This window comes from Sinocyclocheilus rhinocerous, unplaced genomic scaffold, assembly GCF_001515625.1.
Source record: "Sinocyclocheilus rhinocerous isolate Xijiao unplaced genomic scaffold, SAMN03320098_v1.1 scaffold538, whole genome shotgun sequence".
NCBI lineage: Eukaryota > Metazoa > Chordata > Actinopteri > Cypriniformes > Cyprinidae > Sinocyclocheilus > Sinocyclocheilus rhinocerous.
Window position 1 is genome coordinate 162,465 of NW_015650838.1, and position 22,202 is coordinate 184,666.

The 22,202-nt window shown below is 38.6% G+C and overlaps 1 protein-coding gene across 1 annotated transcript in view; it reads right to left on the reverse strand.

Annotated features, from left to right (window-relative positions):
• Nucleotides 1-8,115, reverse strand: part of LOC107712624 (thrombospondin type-1 domain-containing protein 7A-like) — a 122,571-nt gene extending 114,456 nt beyond the window's left edge. Inside the window, exon 1 of the mRNA XM_016517945.1 lies at nt 7,616-8,115. Coding sequence (XP_016373431.1) covers nt 7,616-7,766 — 151 coding nt within the window. The 5' untranslated portion in view covers nt 7,767-8,115. The remainder of the gene's footprint in view (nt 1-7,615) is intronic.
• Between the last annotated feature and the right edge of the window lie 14,087 nt (nt 8,116-22,202).

Below are 22,202 nucleotides of genomic sequence, written 5' to 3' on the forward strand. Positions count from 1 at the left end.
TTTAGATTATTGTAAACAGTCTTTTTCTCTGTCACACAGACTATTTTTCTTCATCGCATGCACTTTAGATATTTTATCTTAATGTAATTCTTTAGAGACTTAACATTATATTTAAAATGCAATTTAAACTACATAAGGCACAGTGTGCATATATGTGTGAAAGCATTGGCATAAAGATTAGGAGTTGGTTGGATTACTGTGAAATCCCAATAATTGAACCATTCTGAAACAATAACAGACATTTCCCCCCAATTTTCCACCAAATTTACTTGTCAATACACATTCATCTCTCATAACCACTCACATACTGACTGCATTATATGGAGGAGTTTGCATAGTACATGTGACTGAAGCACTATCATTCTCAGTGAAGTATTCTGAACACTTGCAATACTGTCACGTGAGGCTCTCCCAAGATCCTCAGGTTGTATTTTGTTTCAAGCTGATGGTCTCATACAATCATTTTACATAAATTTACATTAGAGAGTTTCACTTTCAGGACACTTTCAGCCCCTGAATACAAAACAAGCAATGAAGCAAAGAAGGTAGGCACTGTGTAATGATGCATTGTGGGAAAACGGAAGTCTGGGGGCAGTTCCATCAGGGAGTATGACTGAGTGTGTGGCGTAACTATGATGAATTGAGGGTCCCTGGTAACTCACTTACAGTAAGCCCTGCAGACCTGGCCATGAAAAATTACATGGATAAAATGTTCTCTCCCTTTTCACCAATGTTTGTGTTCTCACTTTTATTTCCCAGAAAATGATCTATTTTAAGCTCCCAAAAGAAGAGCAAACAAAAGTATCTCAACTAGGTTATTAAAACATCAGGGGGAAAAAAAATTGATATGAAAAATAGATTTTTTGTTTGTAGATTTCACAGAATTCTGGCAGAGATTCACCTGTAAGCACTGCCCAAATTTCAACCCCAGAATTTTGTTGGAGACATGCATTGATTAGCTTGTGATTAGAGTGGAATGGGTATGTGTCTACAGGAAAAAATAAATAAATAAATACAGAAATAAAAAAAAATAAGAACACTTTCCCTTTCTGCTGCTGATGACAACCGCATCAACAACTCTGCAAAATATTAAAAACTTAAAATTCAGCGCCAAATCACAACTGACAACACACAATAACATTAACTCCAGCTCTACAAATGGAGATGTTTTTTCTGTGTTAGATATCACTGTTGCAAACTATTTCATAAAGTATTGTGGACAAAATCTGTCTTGATAAAAAGTGATGGAGACACGTCCCACCCATGTCCACTATAAATGACACATTTGCATGTTAAGCATAAAAGAGGTGAAAATAAGAATGGAAGTGTGTGGATGTGAAAATAAAAGGTGCTGAGTGGGTGGCAGAATAAGTAGATACTTGACAAGTTGCCACTGGAGTGGAGAGATGCAAACCTTTCAACATCAACACACTGCTGCTTCAGCTAATGTTTCTTGCATTTGATATATTTTTTCCTTCTTCTTTTTGAAATTATAATGCCTTGATTAAGGGTGAAGCCAAAGGGGGAAATAATGCACACCTTGAATTGTGGTAAAATAAATGCTCACACACAGAGAGAAGTCTTTTGAGATGGATACAGTTCTGTAATACTCACAATTTTCATAGTTAGCTAGCTTGATACTTTACCGATTTGGCACTTCCTATAACTTGGCATTCGATCTTGACACTTAATGGATGCTAAAAGGTCAAGTCAGATTATGGTTAGCTGATTAGACAGACAAGAAAGCTTGTGTAAATCCTAGTTACTTCAGTCTGGATCCAGAACACCTGAGAAGAGATGATGCCAACCCCTCAGAGGACCTCAGATGATGCCAACCCTGAAACAACATACAGAACTACCACATTTTGCTATAGGTTTGATTGCATCATATAATAATTGCTGTTAATAGTGTTCATCGTCTGTTTGAATACATCTTTAATTGATTTTTCCACACATTTCTGCCATATGTGCATTAACTGACGGTCACCACTGATAAGCTACCACTAAATACTGTAGAAACTTAATTTGCTGTAAAGTTGCTTTGCAAAGATGTGTATCATGAAAAGTGCTATACAAATAAACTTGAATTGAATTGAATCATTGTCTGGAGCACAAACAGTGTGAGTGGGAATATTGTGCCAAAGCTTAATGCTGAGGATTAGGGCTCTGTTCTTTTCATATCCCCATAAAAGAGCAAAGCTTGCCTTAGCAAACACCACAAATTTAAAACACAAATCCCTAAATAACACTACCAACTGAATAAATAAACAGCCTGACAATGATAGATGTATACCAGGATAAATGGATGAGTCTTCTGTCTTGACAGAAACAGGGAAATCCCATCAGGAAGGCTATTTCAAAGATTACGAGCCAGAAAAATACTTTGGCTCCCTCTTGATACTGAAGGACTTGACCATTAAAGGAATGAAAAATTACAGTTCTGTCATTATTTACTCACCCTGATGGCATTACAAACCTCTGTAGGGCTTTCTTTCTTCTAAAGAAGGTATTTTGAAAAATACAATGAAAGTCAATGGGGTCCAATGTTGTTTGGACTGAATCTTCTTTGAAGAGTCCAAAGTGCACTACATTGTAGACCAAAGTGCAGTAGGCTACAATAAAAACAGACGAAACATACCAAACAAACTTGAAATTAACGAGTTAGGCCTATATGTTGTGTGTGTGTGTGTGTGTGTGTGTGTGTGTGTTAATTCATTGTAACTGGGTGTGTGAGGATTGTTAATGAAGAAATTCTCATTCATCCATAATGATTTTTTGTCTGCCACTATAATTAAAATCAGAATAAACCTTGAGGTTACCTATCAGAGAGGCATTATTTAGTTTCTGCTTCATTGCCAACTTGTGCCACCCATGCCAAAAGCTGCAGGTGTTTCATTGTGTGCGAGGCAGCGATCATCAGCTCAAATGCATTTATCCAAGCGCGCTGTGAAAATTTAGCGCACCACCAAAGAATCAACTAAGATGACAAACAGTCTTTTGTTCTTGTTTATTCTCCATCTTTCACTCCCACCACCACCAGGTTTTCTCCTATTAGCGGCTGTAGCATGGATCTAGAGCTGGAGCTCAGCTGCTGCATGGCTCAACCTGTCTGCTATTTATATCTTCATCAGAAAAGTCGCTATGCAATAAAGTATGCCACTGCTCAGCTCAGCCCCTCAGAGACAAGCTTGGCACTCAAGTGTGTGTCTAAGACATAACAGATAGAAAAAAAAGTACGGGATGAGAAAGCGAGCAAGTGACATAATCACTGTAACTTCTATCTCAAACACAACATTCCTCAATAGGAAATATACATTTTCCTAGTGCAAGTGTGTATTAGGTATGTGTATATGGGTGGGAGAACAAAGACACAAATCAGATCTTTTCGTAAAATTATTCGTAAATTATTCGTAGAAAGGTCTTCTATAGGTGGCATTGGACAGGAAGTGTATGACTCAGGTGTTAATTTAAAGCGGTTTAGCACAATGAGTGCAATCCCTTTGCACGTTTCAGGAAAGCTAAGCGGCCTACTGCAGGAACGTGAGCTATAGTGAATGAAAGAGAAGAAAGGCATCAGGAGCACATTGTGCTATTCCACTAATGTGTTTAGTACTGTCATCAGTTACAAGCTTATCTGACTAAGTCTGAAATCAAAGGGCAGTTCTTGAATTAATTTTCGAAATCATCATCAGTTTATTTGGTGTTACGGACTATCTAAATATGTGCAATGTCTGAGGAACATAAATTTGTCAGTGGGAAAAAAAACAGAAGCTGCCTTCTCAGCATCTTCTGTCAGAAAGCTGCCTTTAGATATGACAAAAGGGTTTGCGCCACACACCCAGGTAATTACAACTGCTCCCCCAAGCACAGGCAGGCGGCAATCCATTCTTAGCAAACTAATGAGGTGCAAGCGTGCATGTGTGAGCAAAAGAAAAGGGAAAGAGAGAAGGGGGCAAGTGGAACAAATCACACTGTCAGTCTGTCTTTTGTCATCTTTTGGCGGGCACTCATCAGGATTCCCCAGGATTCCCCCCTCGCTCTCCAGGACGAAAGAAGAACGCTCTCCAGGACGAAAGAAGAAGAAAAGAGTAAGGGAGCACACAGATGCTAACCTAAAGCAACAAACGGCAGCAGGAGGAGATGACCTAGTGCAAAACTGATACGCACAATTAAAGAAGAGAAGCGTGGAAAATGATGACAAAAACCATGACAGCTAAAACAGCCAAGTGACAAGGCTCTTGTGTGAGGCGGACCATTCCGGGTGGGCGGCACTTGTCAGGCAGGTTGTTGTGAGCAGCTGGACCGTACTCAAGTAAAGTACTCAGACAAGCAGCAGCAATTTGGCACTTGATGAATCTGAAAGAAAACTCAATTTCATCCCTCCTTATAATGGTTGCGTCTAACTCGGCACACAAAATTCAGGCTGATGGCTGGGCATAATTACAGCTTGATTGCCTAGGGAATGTTTGTGCACTTCCATATGTTTTCCTTCTCTGTTTTTCCCCATGATTAGCCATATCAGAGGACACTGAGAAAGCCGAGATGCACATGGATGCATTTTCCCCTGGATCCTGGGGCCTAAAGAGAGTCTTGCTGCTCAGTCCTCAGGTGGCGTCTTTGGTATTAAAGTCTGGCTGAGTGAAAATGTTCAAATTAACCGCTTGACACGTGGCCTCCTGCCACCGATAGATACCCCATGTTCTCCTGCAGTGACATGCCCTTCCAAGACCTCTTTAACCACAGGGTCAAAGGTTGACCTAAAGAAAAGAATGCTGAAGGAGAAGGTGAACGTTGCTGATAGAAGGAAACAGAAGGGTGGACGTTAGTGAATGGGGCAGTAAAGGCAGATTCACACATTCAGAGGGAATAAAAGGCATCTCATCTGCTGGACAGCATGGGTGGGGTGAATGGGGGAAGGGTCCTGCCAGACTCAATAGCTTCCTCCCACATGTACGCCACCACTAGGCACAATGCTGACCGGGGAGAGAGTTCAGCCCTGTCGATTAAGATCAGTGTGTATGTACTATTTCAGACAGCTGTAGGGCAGGGAATGGCCCATATAGAGGCCCCGGAGAGTGACAGTCATACAGAGGTAAACCCCTGGAGGTGAAAGCAATACAAAGCAGCATCAAAACCCGAGACTTGTTTGCAATAAAATCTACAAAATGAAGTCATGGTCCCAATATGGCCTTCACAGCAATGGTGTTAAAAAGGGGTACTGTTTACAGTGTAAAATTGGAAGATAAAAGGCAATAAACGGGGCCAGACACTTCCCTAGAGTCTTCAAATACAGCCTCACAGCCCTGAAAACAGGGACATGTAAAAACAAACTGCACTGTCAAATCCTTCAGGACTGAAATTAATTATAGATGATTGACAGCAGGTTTCCATCCACTCTTAGAGTCTAAAATGAAAGAGTTTCTTGCTGCTGTGCCTTTCAGAAATACCCCCCTTTGAATGCGAAATGAGTATCCTTCTGGCAACCCAACTGGTTATTGATATGTAAACATGTTGGCCATATTTGGTGTTGATGTATTGATTTGTCTGAAGAACAAAGTAATTTTGTATCCTAGTTTCAATAAAACTGAGTAGGTAGTTTTGAGAACTGAAAGCTACAGTGTGTTGTCATGGTACATATCTCAAAAGATTAAAAATGTATTATATCTGATTAAATATGAAAGTATGTTTTGCATAGTGATAAAAGTGTCAAAAGTGCTGCCACAGAACAAATCCAGGCTTCTGACACCCTTCTCCGTGTAGGGCCACCAGAGGGGAACAACAGGGAATGTTTTTCCAACAATAAACTCTCTGCTGACTGGTGAACATCAGCCTCTGTACTGATGCACACTGCCAGGGCCAATTGTCATAGCCACAAAAGTTATTGTGTTCTCATCAAAACATGGATTTGGTCCCATATGAGCCCTGCAGACAGGTTAACGCTGTCGCACAAGTCTCTTCCCGCTTTGACCCCTTGTTCCTACATATCAAAACACTAAAAAAACTGAGTGAAGTATTGGAAATCTATGGAGGAAGAAAAAACAACAACAACAACAGAAGGAGATGGATGTTTCCCATGAAAGCTTGAGGTTTGCTTAAATGGCATTGCATGGGATTTTGAGGTCAAGCACTTACCAAACACTTGTTCAGTTTTAGGACTTACTATATGTGTATTTATGGGAAATGCAAAAGCGAAGTTCTGGTGTATGTAGGTTAACTTGCTCCAGCCAATCTGCTTGTCCTCCCTCACCCCATGTTTAATCTCCTGCACTCAGTCACAGTAGTGGGGGCAGGATACTGCACCGCACTACCATGATATTTCCAGTACCACTACAACACTACAAGAAGAAGACAAGAAGAACAACGTAAAGATATACTAGAATAAAAGTAACATTCACTTTGCCAGACAGAACAGCATTAAAATTTACCACCTCTCCTTGAACCCTCACATTATTAGAGTTGTCACATAAACATCAGATGTTTTATAGTGTGCTCTTAAAATAATCTAAACCCACTTCTTGGATCCATGGATCTATTAAACACCTTGTTTTCCAGATTTGCACCCCACACATTGATCAGGCTCCTTCTGAGTTAGACCAGAGAGTTCAGAATTCACCATTGATCCTGCAGGATCTAAATTCTGTCTAGCCGTGAAGCTGTGCATTGATCAACTCCAGCAGGACACCAGTGGCCCCGCTGCACCCTCTTCATTGATCCACAGATTCTCCATCCATTTTCGCCTGAGATCCTGGCCAAATGACCCATCGATTTGTGGCCAGTCCAGGGGAACTATTTCAGCATCCCATCCTACCCCTCCCCATCCCAACAAGTACCCGAAACAGATTCACCCCCTTCAGCCTATTCCAACCCCCCACTTCCACTGCCGGTGATGTCCCATACACGACAAATCTGCATCCCGATACTACCACAAAACCAAATAACTCACTAACAACACTGAGAAAAAGACTCCTGCTTTACATTCCACCAAACACTTATCTTAACCAGAGCATGACTCTGCAGGTAATTCAGACATCTCCAATATTCACCTACAAAACCTTGTAGGCAAGGTATTCTCAAGGCATCACACTAGTTGTTTTGACCATGCTGCTTTTGGAAAGCTCACTACTTATTCACGGTCGTTGCATGAATATCCATGTGCTTAATTATTGCACAATCAACCTAAATCAAGTTCATGCTTCCTTTAGAGAATCAACCATGTCTCTTATTTTGCAGAATGTACTATGGGGGTTACACATCTCATAAAAGTTTGGTGGGTTACCAGTGAATCGAAGACCACCCCACACATTCTGAAAATATCAAGCACTCTTTAGCAACAGCATATCCTAGAATATTCTCACTGCTTTGACAAAAACTAAGTGCCGGGACTTATTTATAAAATGTCTTTACCCTAAATGCATAATGAATTATACCATAGCCTATTAAAAGTAACCTCCGATGAATGTACTTTCACTGGGACAATCTAATTTTGACTCTGGCATGAAGTCAGCATCAATTTATCATCATAAGCCTGTCTCTGAGCACAACAGAACACACTCGAAAAACCAACCAACATTTAAGATTTTCAGTATATACTTGTGCTTAGATAAAACAGCCATACCTGTTTGCCAGATGTAGGTGGATTTTGTGTTGGCGACTGTTTGCGTCTGGACATCCCATAGCCCAAAAAAGAGCAGAGCTACTCTGAAGAGGGTGGCAAGAGCCCATGCTGAAGTGCCCCCTCTTCCTGCTGCCCTGCTGGCCAGCCCCATGGCTTCAGCACGGCCAGATAGATCCACACGGATCAAGTCTGGCCAAACAGACCCGCACGATACACACACACTCAGCAGGAGATGTATGCACGAGAAGATGCGGCACAGGGGAAAGTGTGCCTGCTATTGTCCCTCTCACTCTTCTGTACGCGGTTCCTCCAGGAAAGGGTAATCCACTTGTCTCTATCTTTCTCCACTTACTCCTCTATTTTCCCTCCTTTTATTTCTTCTTCACTGTGTTCTCTGTGTCAGTGGAGAAGAATGAGGTCTGAGTGGAGCAGAAAAAATAAAAAAGCTAGAGGAACAATAGATCCCTCAGCTCAGCTCGCTGCTTGTGCGGCTACTGTGTCCTGGCTCAGCCTGGCTGATACAGCACCTCCCATTTCCCCCTCCTCTCTCGCTTTCTCTCGCTCGCGCTTACTCATACAGTCTCGCTCTCCTTTACTAATCCAGCATCCACCTGCAATCACTCTCTGTTATCACATTGCCCTGCTATCAAGGGTTACACTATTCTTCAAGCAATAGGGAACTGGGGTACGTGCTGGGGGCCGAGGTAAGAAGCACATGCATCATTGTGGTGTGTGTGTTGATTTGGGATTGGTTGCTAGATGCAGAGACACCAGAGTCACTTGCACCAGCTGGGACTAAAAGCTATAAAGAGATGCAAAAGAAAGATATCGTAGTGAGTGTGAAAGAGAAGCAAGAGAAAGGGAAAAGGTGAAGGGAGGGGGTCCAAATCTGGGGATAGTGAGAGAGTGAGAGGATGGCAAAAAACAACCAAATGAGAGTAGTAAAACCCCTCATGAATCTTTAATGTGAGCTCACTCTGACCTTGATGATATTCAAACCATAGAAGGGGTGCTGTGTTATGAGGGTTATGAGATACTGTCTGCATACATAGTCATTACAGAAACAGACTGGGGAATCACACCTTTCCATAAATGTTAGGAGTCTAGGTCGTCAATATATTATGACCAAATTCCAGGAACTGTTGTATAAAGAGAATTATAGAGAGATTTAAAAAGATGAACCCTTCATATGAATATGCCTACTTTCTTGTAATATGTGACAAGCACTATATCAAATGAGTATTATGTCAGAAAATAATGAAACAATAGGCAAAAATACCTGGATGCATAAAACTATGATATTAAAATTTATTAAAATCTTAAGAAGCTCTTCTTCAAATGCAGTAACTGGAGGTACAATAATGAGTGTGTTTACCTGAACAACAAAATGCTGAAATCTATTGAAAAAATAAAATAATCTCAACATAGAAACCAGACAATGCAACAAAATCATGTTGGCATACATGACATATGGAAATCATCAGACTTTTCTTATGTCAAAAAATTAGCCAACATGAATAACACCACACCGAATAAGCTGCCAACATGCACCAAAAATATAAATAGGCCAGTTGGTAATGTTTACATGAGCATACACGTTTTCATCTTAGTAAACATGCTTGCTAAATAAATTAAACACACTAACACTTTAAATGCTAAATATTAGCTTAAGCTTAAAATCCTTTTCTACAATGCAAGAAACAAAAAAAATTGTATTCAGCTAGACCTTTCTTTCTTACTCAACAACATTTCCCAATGTGCGATATGCAATCCTCCTTTATATTCAGGCCTGGATAATGTCCATTGGAGTAATTTCACAGTGATTAGGGTAATGAAGGACAATGCTCACCCCCTGCTAACCACCAACACAAAGAGCAAACCATGGAACAAATTAGCCAAGCTGTAGCATTAACAGACAGCAAGCACTCTGACCATCCCCTACCCAATACACACCCACACACACACCCATAACCTGGCATGGGGCCAAAATGAAAGCCTATGTCAACTTCATATACAATCATAACACATCAAATGAGATGTAACGGAATGACAGTGCAGAATAAAAATAATGCATGTCCGTCTAGTAATTATATATATATATATTCAATCTAAAAAATATTTTTAAATGAAAATTATAAAAAATATATTTAAAATGTACAATAATTAAAAATATATAAAAAATATATTTTACATTATTATTTATTAAACTATTAGTATTATTATTAATAACAATAGGTCTCAGTCTCTGGATCACACTGTGCAGTATATGCACTGATCCTAAATGAAAACCCTACTAATCAACATAGAAATCTTGGGAAAATGACAAAGCTAGGTTCTGAGGGTCAGGTGGGCTGCAGGGGCTGGTGGCTAAGCTTAAGGTGGCCAGAAGCCAGGGTTGGTGTATCTGGACCTGATCCAGAGACTGTAAATACTCAGTTAATTTATAGGGACAACATGCCACCGCTGTGGGGGATTTGTCATTTAGCAGCCTTATTTCATTCAAAGCATTTTACAACAGGGTTGAATGCCATGTTTAAGTGCAAAATGGCAATACATAATACAATGCTTTTAGTAACTCTACTTGTAAATCCTTTTTAAACCAGTAACCTTACAGTGTTGTAGGCTACAAGGCTAGCGCTATCTTCAAGTAAAGTTAATGATTCTATACATCTTCTTCCTCAGTTTATGTGAGATACATTGAAGAAGTCAAGAGAGAAAGACAACTCTGTGACAATCAGCTGGGTGGGATTACAGATACAGCTGGCCTCCTTAAAGAGTCAAAACAGACAGCACTTAACTCAGTGATAAAGCCATGCTGTCTCAACCATGGTCACAAATACACATGCAAACATGCCACACACACACACGTCTAAAGCACAGCATGGGAGACACCGATATCCACTGCTGCTGTACCTTAATACTAGAGCTCAGCTACAGAGAAGAGGAGGGGGGTAAACGGGGGTGGGGAGAAACAGATTGAGAGGAACAAAGCAAAGCTTTTGAGGGCAAAAGAGTATAGCAGAAACAGGGATAGAAAAGAAACAGACCAGGGAACGAGACAGATGGGCAGAGGAAAAAAACAGAGGGAAATTGAGAATGAAAAAGTGTCTAGAAAAGGCTGTGTTTTTTCTTTGCTTTTGTAGAGAAGGAGCTTCATAATGAGGAGAGATGTGAGCGTTGTGTGGGGCGTGATGAATGGCTGTACAGGCATACGGTCTGCCACAGCACTTCCCTCTGATCGTACCTGATTATTGTGTGTGTAGGAACACGTTCGAGTGAGAGCCCTGTAGAAGATAATTCAACACCAGCAGGCCTGCACAATTAAGCAAACAAAAGCAAAACACGTTATCATGAAACAGGTGCTTATGCAGAACATGCTTACAGCGTGAACAATGTGTGAGAAATGCACGCTACAATTAGTCTACTTCAGAAAAATTACACTCTACGTGGAAACACTGAACATGGAATGATTAACAGAGAATTACAACATAAAATGGATGATGCTGACTAGGGATGCACTGATATGGAGATTTTCACAGATAAAGACAACAATACTTATATTCTGGAGCCAATAACCAATATACTGACATATATTAGATATTAATCTACATTTTGACTGACTGAAAATTTTAGATATCTCCACTTATTTATTTAGTCATTCATTCACTTATTGTTTTTCAAAATCTCAGATCGCACTGGATTTTTTCATTTAAAAAATCCACAATATATATATATATTTTAAATTTTGTTTTAATTTTCATTTTAAAGGATTTATTTATTTATTTACTTTTTTTAGGCTAACTAGAACTAATATGGGGTCATATGATAATTTGTCTATAATATATCATCTTAAATATATTGGCTTTTTTTTTTTTACATAACTGATCGGTAACACTGAAAAGTACTTTATTGGAACATACTGGTATGACTGCTGTTATAAAGTATAATTCATTTCTAGTTCCAACTCATTTGCAAAATGCAGATAAACGCAACATATTCATAAATCTTGAGACCCCGCCCACAGGTGGTGACAGCATGCAGACAGTTTATATCTTTGCAACTTAGCCTCACTTACAAACTTTTTAATTCATGCTTTTCTTGGGTGAAATACTGTACGGATAACCTTTGTAGATTTCTATCATTTAGAAAGTGAACTCAGATTTAACCATAACATAGCTGGCTCATAATATAATTGGGTTAGGGCCCCCCTTGCTCTATGGGGGCTGTGGAGGGTCCTGTACGCCAGCGTCTTTATTAATGTGCCAAGTTGCTACAGTTAAGCACATGAACCATATACTTGGCTGAAGAATTTGTTTATTCCAATTAATAAACATATTCCAATTAATATTAATAAACAATGATTTATTGAAACATTAGTGACTATTGCTGTTGCTAGAATTTTCTAAAAGCATGTTATTTCAGCATGACAAAATGGCGCTTTGTTCTGTATGACTTCATGTAGTAACGACTCAAAACTAAACTAAAAAAAAAAAGCATATCAAAGCTCAAAGCTCCTGAGTGTACACATCTTTGTTGAAAATCTACTCAAACCATTAAATACACAGCAATTTGTAGCTAGTAAGATCCCTGAAGCAATGGAGTGATAGCTCTCTGTGCACCTGCCAGCATTGCCCTGGACAGCAGTCAGTGCACGGTCACGTGGATGAGCGAGTGGAATAATCGACAACAGTCTGCAGTGAAGCCTCATTAAGAGAGGACAAAAGAAGTGACGGCGTACTAGTCAGGTGTGAAGTGTCTCCCACAGGACTCTAATGGCCGTGTCTTTTCTTCAAGAGTGAACAGACAGGCGCTCTATAACTGCAGCTTTACCGGCACCACATACCCGCACTGACGCCAAACATCTGCATTTGATAAACACATTACCCACCAACCCCATATTCTTCACAACTTCATGTAATGTATACTGATTGTACAGAATGAATAAATGGCCTTCCTTGGTCATCTCTATTCTTTGGCCACAGAGCTCCAGCCGAGGCTGGCTATCAAACATATGACCACTCAGATGTTGTCACGAGGCTGCACGGATGAGTTGTATAAAAAAAACGTGCAAGTAAATGGGCTTGACAAAGCCAATATTCCTCATTTAGAGAGAAATGCTTGGTTTGGAGAAGGGTTGCAGCAATGAACACCAGTGTTATAATTCGCAGACTGCACATTCTTAAAGAGATAGTTCACCGTCAGTTGCTGGTCCCCATTGACTTGCATGTTTTTCATACTATAGAAGTCAATGGGTACAAGCAACTAAAGGTGAACTATCCCTTTAATGGACACATTTGCTACTGATGGTTATTACAGTTATTTCAATGATCACAAGGTAAGAGCCAGTGTACTGAGCAGTGTATAGGTTAACAGAAAGGCTATAAGCAACATTAAGCAAGGCAGATAGACCTATTGTAAGCATAATGATCAACACAGTACAACTATTAGGGATGCATAATGTATCGGTACCATATCAGATTTTTTATTTTATTTATTTATTTATTTTTAAATATTGGCCAAAACACAAGTAATTATCAGTTTATTGTATCGGCTAGAATTTAATTTAAATATCAGTGCATCCCTAATGTAATTTGGCTTGAAGTCTGCAGCATCCAAATCTAAGTGAAGCAGACAGGTTTGGCACAGTACACTATAGACCCTATCCAGTGTTTTTGTTTTGGAGAAAGAGCTCAGTGTCTGACTCATTTTTCAAACCTTCCAGAACAGCTGGAGGGGGGCAGAGGGGTGGGGGACAAAACCAGTGAAGTGGGAGGGGCATTGCCTAGCCAAGCTGATCCAATTTAAATATGCAAATGTTATCGGAGTTGGAAAAGGAAATGGGAAGACAAGTGGAGAACAAAAAAGCAAGACCAAAAAGAACAATATCTAATGCAATTAAACGTTTAGCATTGTTTAGCCTTCAATCAAGGAGATAATTATACGCCTCTATACTTTGGCCAAGCTACAAAACACATAAGAGGAGTCTGTTGATTCACTCTTCAAATCATCCGTCTCCATTAAAAAAGGTACCTGAGGGGATTTTCACCCACAAAACACTGTGCAAATCGCAATGGTTGTCTGCGAATGATTATGTTATATGATGTTATTTTGACATTGTTTCCTCATCCTCATGTTATTCCTAATGACTTAATTTCTTCTGCAGAACATAAACGGTGATATTGTGAAGATTTTGTTTGTCTTTACATTGAAAGTCAATGGGTCCTAAACAACACTGAACTCCGCTGACAACAACTTTCATTGTACTGTATGGACAAAGAGAGAAAGTCATACAGGTTTGAAACAAAACAACTGTGTTGCAACTAGCATTTCTAGTTGACATTAAAACATTAAAAGTGAGCTGCTCTATTAAACCTGCAGAGCTCCATAAATCCAACTGCAAGCACGCCATCCTTTTTTTAGGCCAAGACTTGTCAAGTCACAAGTAATACGTCCCAATCCATAAGCTTTAAACAGATTGTTCTGAGCACTTCCTTGATAATAGACCTAAAATCTCCCATAAATGCTAATCCAAGCAGCTCATATCTGTCAGGGCAAATCAAGCCTGAAATGAGTTCAGTCAGCCGCACCCCTGGTTTCCTCAGAACCGGAGTTGAGCTGAACCCACCACGCTCCCATTGTCTTCCGCCTCACTGAGTCCATGCATATAACCAGGCTGGGAACAAAGGCATCAAGGGGGAGTTCCCCCAAAACCCCACTTTGCTCAGAATAGAAATGGTGAGGTTGGGGGGATGGGGGGGGAGCACAGCTATCAAACTGGTTTTCCACCCGTTCATCTTTCGAGAGCATAAGGCTGGTCCTCAGGGAGGTGAAACTAAACAAATAAAGGGGCGACTGCTTTAAACCGCTCACCCCTGCAAGAACCGTTCTGCATTTCACACAATCAGCTGCAGCTCACCCACCTAATGAAATATTTTCGGCCCACCGACACACATTACAATCTCCATGGAGATTAATTTTCTTTTGGAAAAAATCATCAGGCGCTAAAATGATTATCGGTCATGTGTCAGGTTAATTTCAAGTGAGTTTTCGGCTCAAATTGGATGGAAATGTAAATGACCAAAGTCAGATATTGACAAGCTTGGGACACGAGAGAATGTGACTTCTGATGTTTTGTAACTCATTCATTTAACAAGTCAGGCCGAACCCTTCATTTATGTGTGTGAGCATCGGTCTGCGTGTGTTCAATTGATTTGTTCTTTAATGACCTTGTCTACATGATGTAGTGCAGTGGAGTGACTATCTGCCTGGATCCACTGGAGAGGGGGGACAGGTGTCTGAACTGACGGCTGGGATTGAGGGGCTCTGCTATGGGAGGGGGAGGGTCACAGGTACCGTCCCCATGGTAGAGGTACAGGATTTGGACTGCCAGAATGGGACAAGTGTGCCGCACGTCACAGGAGAAGAGATGGAACATCTGGTACGGTTTTCCGTCAGTAACCTGCCACTGACATGTTGAGAATCCCATGTGAAGGTGACTTACTATTAACGGGGGGTTTCTTGACAGAAGCAAAAAAACCCATCTAGAGCATTATTTATCACTTAATATAACTGCAAATTGAATAATCTTTTTTGGAGGTCATCCATGACCAATTACAGCGGTATAATCAATACAATATGTTCTAGAATTGTAACTTCACCAATGAATAATGCATCATAATGACATATAGGGGAGGCTGGGGATGGATGTTGCACTTTTGCACCACTGAATATTTCTCAGGGTAGATTTATTTGTGAAAGTCGATTTCTGTAAGTCACATATAGTGTAGTGGCTTCAAAAAAAGTAAAATAATAATGATAATAATGTTATTGGCCAGAAACAAAGATACAATTCACTGAACACATAGTGGGGTTTTTGTCACAACAGAACCTGTGGTTTGTTACGGGGCTGACAAGACGTGAGACGTGCGGATCCATGTGCAAGCTTTATTAAAAGCAGAGGAGGTCAGAAACACAGGCAGGGTCGAACAGTGGCAAACAGGTATATGGCGGGCAAGACACAAGAATAGTCCTAGGGCTAACGTAGGTCAACGATCGGCAAACAGAATCAAAAGGGCGAGACTAGTTAAATATTCCATTAAGCAATTATGAAAAAAAAACTGAAAAAACCCCCAGTAAATTAACAAAAATTAATGAATAAATATTTTCAAAATTTAAAAAAAAAGGTTTGGGGTCAGTATGATTATTTATGTATTTATTTAGTATGCATACATATTCAGCAAGGATTGATTACATTGTTCAACAGTGACATTTACTCCGTAAAACTTTTTTGTACACTTTTTTTTACACTTTTTTTTTTACTTTTTAAACTTTTTTTTTACACACTGTTTTAACTTTCTATTCATCAAAGAATCTAGGAAAATGCATTGTGGTTTCCACAAAAATATTAAGCAGTACATCCATTGTCTACATTGATAGCATGTTAGAATGATTTCTGAAGGATCATGTGACTTCAGACTGGGATAATGATGCTGAAAATTCAGTTTTGCCATCACATTAATAAATGACATTTTAAAATATATAAAAATATATATTTTTTAAATATTATAATAATATTTCACAATATTACAGTTTTTTACTGTATTTTTGATCACAGAAATACAGCCTTGGTTAGCATAAAATACTTTGAATACTCATGTGACAACTAACCCCAGCCTCCCCTATATAACAGCAAATAATACTGCAGGGTTCAAATGTGAGAAACAACCTCAAAATGAATGTAAGGATTGTGATAGTCCAGCTAAAACCAGCACACAATGCTGGCTGCTAGGCTTTGATAGAAACCTGCTTGAATAAACCTGGCTGGAAAAAAATGGCTTCTGTGTTTTAATGTGTCTTTGTGATGAATTGCACATCCGATTGGGAAGGTCAGTGATTCAGACCCAGAGTAAATGTTCCGTACAGAGGTAAAGACATCAGTGACAATGGCCATTTTACTGGTTATGAAGAAGTGGTTTAATAATGCAGTATGTGTTCATTGAATGAGGTGAGCTATTCAGGTAGAGTCGCATATTCATCTCTGTCATCTCTGACAGGCACATGTGGCCTGACTGCCGCCCATAAAAAAAACAGCAGAGCTCCAGGCAATGGAGATGGGATAACCCTGCAATAACAGCTGGAGAAAGTGCGCTTGATGCAAAACAGGACATGATCCTACTTTTAGTGACACACAGCTAAAGTAATAAAAACTCACACACCTGCACACAAATACACAAACACACTCACAAGGACTTGTAAGACTTCAAGAACATGACTGAAGATAGTCTTTCATACCTTCTCCATGTCCATCTACATCATAATTTACTTAAATTGTATTAAAACCAAAATAACGATACAGCTTAGTGTGATTATGGCGATTATCAAATTATGAAGGCTGTGATTTAATTCTATAAATATGCAGACTGCATATTTCAGAGTGAAGCGCAGCACTGTGTTCATTTATACGTGTGCAGTTCAAGATACAGTGTTTCAGCATCTTAGAGTGGCTCAGTTCACAGTAAATGCTACTCCACACACAAACTCCATCTCTGCATTTGCAGGGAATTTTCTGCCAAAAAAAGCTTTATTATTATTATATTTTTATTTTATTTTATTTCACATTGAATGGGTCAAAAACAGCAGGAATGTAGCCTATGATAGGTGAAACAAATATTTTAACTTTATGGTTACTGCTGTTTGATTTGGTTCTTGTAAAAACCATACCAAGTGTGTCACATTTTTCCCAAATTGTTCAGCCTAAAAGGATGGTCCATACTCAAAAAAGTCTTTTTTTTAATTTTTTTTATTGTCTATGCAGATGTACCCCTCTACAAAATAAAACCAATGAAGAATAAACTCTAGAATAAACTCTAAACTCTTTTCAAATTGTAATTTAAAATTCCCTTTTTTCCCCATATTGCAATAAAGTGTATTCAGAAGGCATGGAATATAGCACACTAGCCGTATGGAGACTGGACTACTTTTATGTTATTTTATATTTTGTTTGAGCTTGAAAGATGCATTTACTATGAACTGTCATTGTATGGAAAAGAGCTACATTTAAATTCTTAAAAATCTCTTGCTTCTCACAGAAGAAAAAAAACACACAACATACAGAGTAAAAAACAAAATATTTATTTTCGGGTGAACTGTCCCTGAATAAATGTATACTGGTTATATATATCATTACCAGTCCCAATTATTTCAGCTCTATCTATGTTAAAACATGTCCGCTAGGATGTCTTCAATTGCTTTCTTATCTCATTCCTCCACACACTGACTGATTAATTTTTAATTTAATAAGCAGCGAACCCTCTGCCTTGGAAAAATGACACTCGGCACGTCTCAGCGCTCCAGCATGGACAGACCACTTCCTGCTAATTCAATTCCCTCCCATCAAATTAATATTATTAACGGACGGATTCGCAACTAAACACAATGGCCAGTATCCGGTCAGTCAAGCCCTATGGGATTCAGTTGACGTTGATTTACACCGACCGCTCGTCATCAGGGGCACAAATCAACAGCTGTGAAATCTCCCGTTTCAACTGCAATCACAGAAAGCTCATTGATTACTGATACAGATCAATGGGATGACAGAAGAGCTGCTAGTGAGAAATGGCTTTTTACAGACTGGTCTAAAGATTGTTAGCTCTGCCTCTGCTTTATGATATTTGAGACAGAGCCGAGGTAAACAAATGAACTGACAAACTGCTTCAGGAAAAAATGCCTGTGAGGTGTGCATGGATGTAGATAGCAGCTCAAAAAAATAGAACAAACCTATAATATTGGGTTATTTAAGGTCTTGGCTATGCTTGAGTGTTTCTTCACTATATATTATGCACTGTTTGCATTTCAAGTTCACAACTTTTGCTTATTAGTATGTGAGAGTTCCAACTCTTGAAGTGCTGCGTTTCCTAGCAACAGATTCCTGGCTCACCCGACTCGCTGTCAACTGCAAGACTACTCGGCCTCTGACAGATGACCTGACTTCACAACACAAAACTCTGTTTGCTGAATGTTTTCCAAGTTTTTTTTTCCTTCTTTCAATATCCTGTTATATTTGTATATAAAAAATATATTTATTCCACATCAAACATGGGCCATGAGTGAAACCTCACGTGTGATTAATGTAGCCCTGATATGTGAGAATAAATATGAGGAGCACGGCTAAATAGATCACTGCACAGCATGCTAGCGAATTTATATGGAGGCAGGAAGCCAGTTGAAAAATTTAATTCTCATTAAGAATTTTGTTTGTAATTGAGAGATCAAATGTAGCTTAGGGCTGTGCGATATTGAAGAAAAATGCGATATGCGATACCTTGTTAAAAAATTCGATATTCGATATGCGATACGGTATTGCTTAAAATGTGTAAAATCAATTTAAATGATATTTTAAAATATTTAAAAATGAAGCAAGTGAACAGTCAGTAAAAAGAAAGAAAGAAAAAGAAACAAAAAGAAATACACAATTTACAAGCATAGATAAAATAAACAGTAGTATTCAGGTATTTACATTTGCGATATTTCGATAATTTCGATATATCGTGCAGCCCTAATGTAGCTATATAAATGTACCATGATAAATGCCTGAAGTTACGTTTACTTACATTTTCAATATTCAGTAGCTGTGGTTCTTAACCAGTTTTGCTTCACAACCCAGATTTTTACCTTTAACGTCAAATGGCGAACGAACACTGTAACAAAATAGTCTGCACAAAAATATACATAAATGTCTCTAAAATAAACCATTAAAATGTATTAATATTACTACAAAGTTCTGTCATGAAACTCTAGATGGCGCAAGCCGATACGTTCTAACTCAATCTGATATAATGTTGTAATATACCTGTACATACAATTGTCAATTTGTATATTGTTATTAGAGCTGCAACTAACGATTATTTTGATAATCGATTAGTTTGGTCGATTACCCCCTTATCGATTAGTTGTTGCAGCCCTAATTGTTATTCCCTATTTACTTGTTCTATTTTTTTTTATTTTATTATCTGTGTTTTTGTCCTGTCACTGTCATTCTGTTGCACTGTGGAAGCTTCTGTCACGAAAACAAATTCCTCATATGTGTAAAAATACCTGGCAATAAAGCTCATTCTGATTCTGATTCTATAATCATATCATTATTCACATGGTGAAGCTAATTGGTTTCTTTTGCATTAGCAGCCAATGAGGTTGCTGCTCAACATTCAAATAACAGGATAGTGCTTGCTGTAGCAGTTGTAGCATGCTTCAGAAACCCTCCACCTTCCCCAGCTCCACCTGTATAAATCTGCTACGGGGTAACTTTATCTATGTTATATATGGGGGTAATTTCATGTATGTTATATGTGTCACGGTGCTGTGAGATAGTAGTAAATGGGCACGAAGAATGCAAATCCAAATGGGATATTTATTCCACAAACACTGAAAAACAGGTAATCCACAAACAGCAGAACATGTGGTACAAACAATAATAACCGACAAACTTAAACTGAACGGACAGGAACTTAAATACACAGACCAAACGAGGATAATTAACAAGACACAGGTGAACTAACTAACGTAATCAAAGGGGAGACAGAAAGGTCAAAGAACCAAAATAGACAGGTAAACAAAGTCCAAACTAACAGACACCGTGAAAATATGTGCATCAGCAATATTTCTTACATGCTCATAGCAGCATGTCTGTGGATGTACTGGCAGTAGCAAGTCTCTACCTGCTCTGCCACAGCAACAGCAGCATAGCAGATTTATTCTGCCAAGACAAAACACATTAACATTGCCATGGATATTACCATGCTAAACTCTCTGAGAGAAGATGACAGAACTAAGGCCTTTTGCATACTGTAGGCCCAACAAAATGCAAAATGATTGACATGACAGATTTAATTGGAACTGTCAATTTTATAAATGCATAAGCTTCAGCAGAAGAGTGATTCATATCCTAAAGGTGTGATTACATTAGGGAAATTTCAGCAAAATTTTGCAGGCAAAAATGTCCACTTGCAATAGTGTAGTGAAGCTCACACAGAAGTCAATTTTAAACCAAGCAGCATTCTATTGGTCAACGCAGCGAATTTGCATGAAGAAAAAAAATTAAATTAAAAAAATTTTTTTCAACAAAAACATTTTTGCACAATATTGGTGAAATGTTTCACACTTGTACAAAATTTCAGATTTCACAGATTCCATTTAAAATTATTGGATTTTGCCTGCAATCATTTTAAACTTTACCACACCTTAAAGGGGTCATATGATGCGATTTCAAATTTTCCTTTCTCTTTGAAGTGTTACAAGCTCTTGGTGCATAAAGATGATCTGTAAAGTTGCAATGACTAAAGTCTCAAATCCGGTCACAAATGCAGACATGGCTTTATGTTTATGTGGCGCGATGCAATGCAACGCGTAAAAAGACAGCATAAGTCATTATAATCCGTAATTATGTCCCCACTGGATGCAACAAATGCCTCGTTTAAAATGGGAGGAGAAACAATAATGTACAGTATGTGGAAAATAATGTTTTTTGAAAGTTAAACCGCATTAAACACATTTCATTACCCCAAATACACAAAATAATGTTCTTTTTAGCAACATCATATGACCCCTTTAACACGACAAACAAACACCGAGGCAAATATCGCATTAGCATTAGCAGATGAATTTGTGAGAAGCTACAAAGTTTGATGGACGGTCTGCCTTTGACGACAATAAAAGAAAATATTTCTTCCTTGATAAAAGACTAATATTTTGCCATTCAAATATAAACAATTATGTGGCACTATGATGCTAACAGAACAGACCTGCGGCATACCAGTTGAAAGTCACTGGTGTATGATATCTGGTTTGAAAATGCAAATGTACATGAGTCAAACAACAAGTTAAACTTTTATTATTGATTCCCACATATTTTGACTGACCTGTTCTATGATAGTAACATTTACTAATGCATTAAGACTGATGGGGATGTGTAAATAGTTGTAAGTTAGAATCACTACAAGTATTATCTCTACTGTTGTTGATACCGCTTTGTTGTAAATCGTTTAATTTGGAGTCATCCTTAGGGTTAATCACTGCTGGATCATTCCATGTAAAATCAACCAAATTTCAGAAGTTTTCCCCGGATAAATTTGTGATTTTGTCAATATTTTTTTTTGAAGAAAGATAAACAAACATAGTGATGAAAGCCAAAATATTAAATGGGCCATCACAAAAATATAAATCACAGACGTGTATTCACTGAGGGGGAAACCACTTCCTCTTTAAAAGAAAAAAAAAGAATCCAATACAATTCCACAATTTACTCCTGGAGCCATATTGAGATTCCAATATAGCTGGAATGGAACCATATAGAGCCGTAAAAATGAAGATGACAAAAGGAAAGGTTGTTAAGACCCATAATCTAAAAGGGCATTAACATATCGTTAAAACTTCTTGAGTTACAGGCATGCAAACTTTGCAGAAAAAGCTTGAAAAGTGCTTTTTCCCATTTTTGAATGGTCACCACTGGCGTTTGATGCAACAAAGATTGCTAAAGTCAACAGATTTTACTTATAGACCTACCAATCTCTGTGAAATTATGCTGCCATCTTTC